At 39.1% G+C, this 489-nt stretch overlaps 1 protein-coding gene across 1 annotated transcript in view; it reads right to left on the bottom strand.

Moving 5' to 3' along the window:
* Positions 1–252: 252 nt before the first annotated feature.
* Positions 253–489, bottom strand: part of LOC101859190 (maltase 2) — a 7186-nt gene continuing 6949 nt past the window's right edge. Inside the window, exon 5 of the mRNA XM_013086379.2 lies at positions 253–363. Within this exon, the coding sequence (XP_012941833.1) occupies positions 253–363 (111 nt within the window). The remainder of the gene's footprint in view (positions 364–489) is intronic.

Below are 489 nucleotides of genomic sequence, written 5' to 3'. Positions count from 1 at the left end.
CTTTTATGAAAGAAAAATTCTGAAATTATGCAAACTGAGCCCAAAAATGTGAAATTATGCAATTCTGTTTTGTTTTTTTTTAAACAAAGAATGATAAAGGAAAATAATCAGAAATTATGCCCCAAAAAATGATCAAATTTTGCTAAATTATGCAGGGTGCATAAAACCACGGGGACAGGTTATGGGATCCATCACAACAAATCAGTTGGTGTGATGCCATGAGGTCTTTCAAAACACTCAGTTGATGTGACGTCATGTGGGGTCCATCAAAACAACCAGCTGGTGTGACGTCATGGGGTCTATCCGACGACCGGCCAGGATGATACAGAGATCTGGAAGACGAGTCCTTCCCCTGGCTGAAGGCTGAGGTTGTCCAGGGAAGCCGACTGATGGGCTGTTGGAAAGGACAGGAAATCGGGGTTGTTTTTTTGTTTGTTTGTTTGTTTGTTTGTTTGTTTGTTTGTTTTTTAAATTTATTTTATTTTGTAC

The sequence above is a fragment of the Aplysia californica genome, unplaced genomic scaffold (genome assembly GCF_000002075.1).
Source record: "Aplysia californica isolate F4 #8 unplaced genomic scaffold, AplCal3.0 scaffold00461, whole genome shotgun sequence".
NCBI classification, from domain to species: Eukaryota; Metazoa; Mollusca; class Gastropoda; order Aplysiida; family Aplysiidae; genus Aplysia; species Aplysia californica.
The sequence above is the reverse complement of the archived record's forward strand: the minus strand, read 5'-3'. Positions and strand labels throughout refer to the sequence as shown.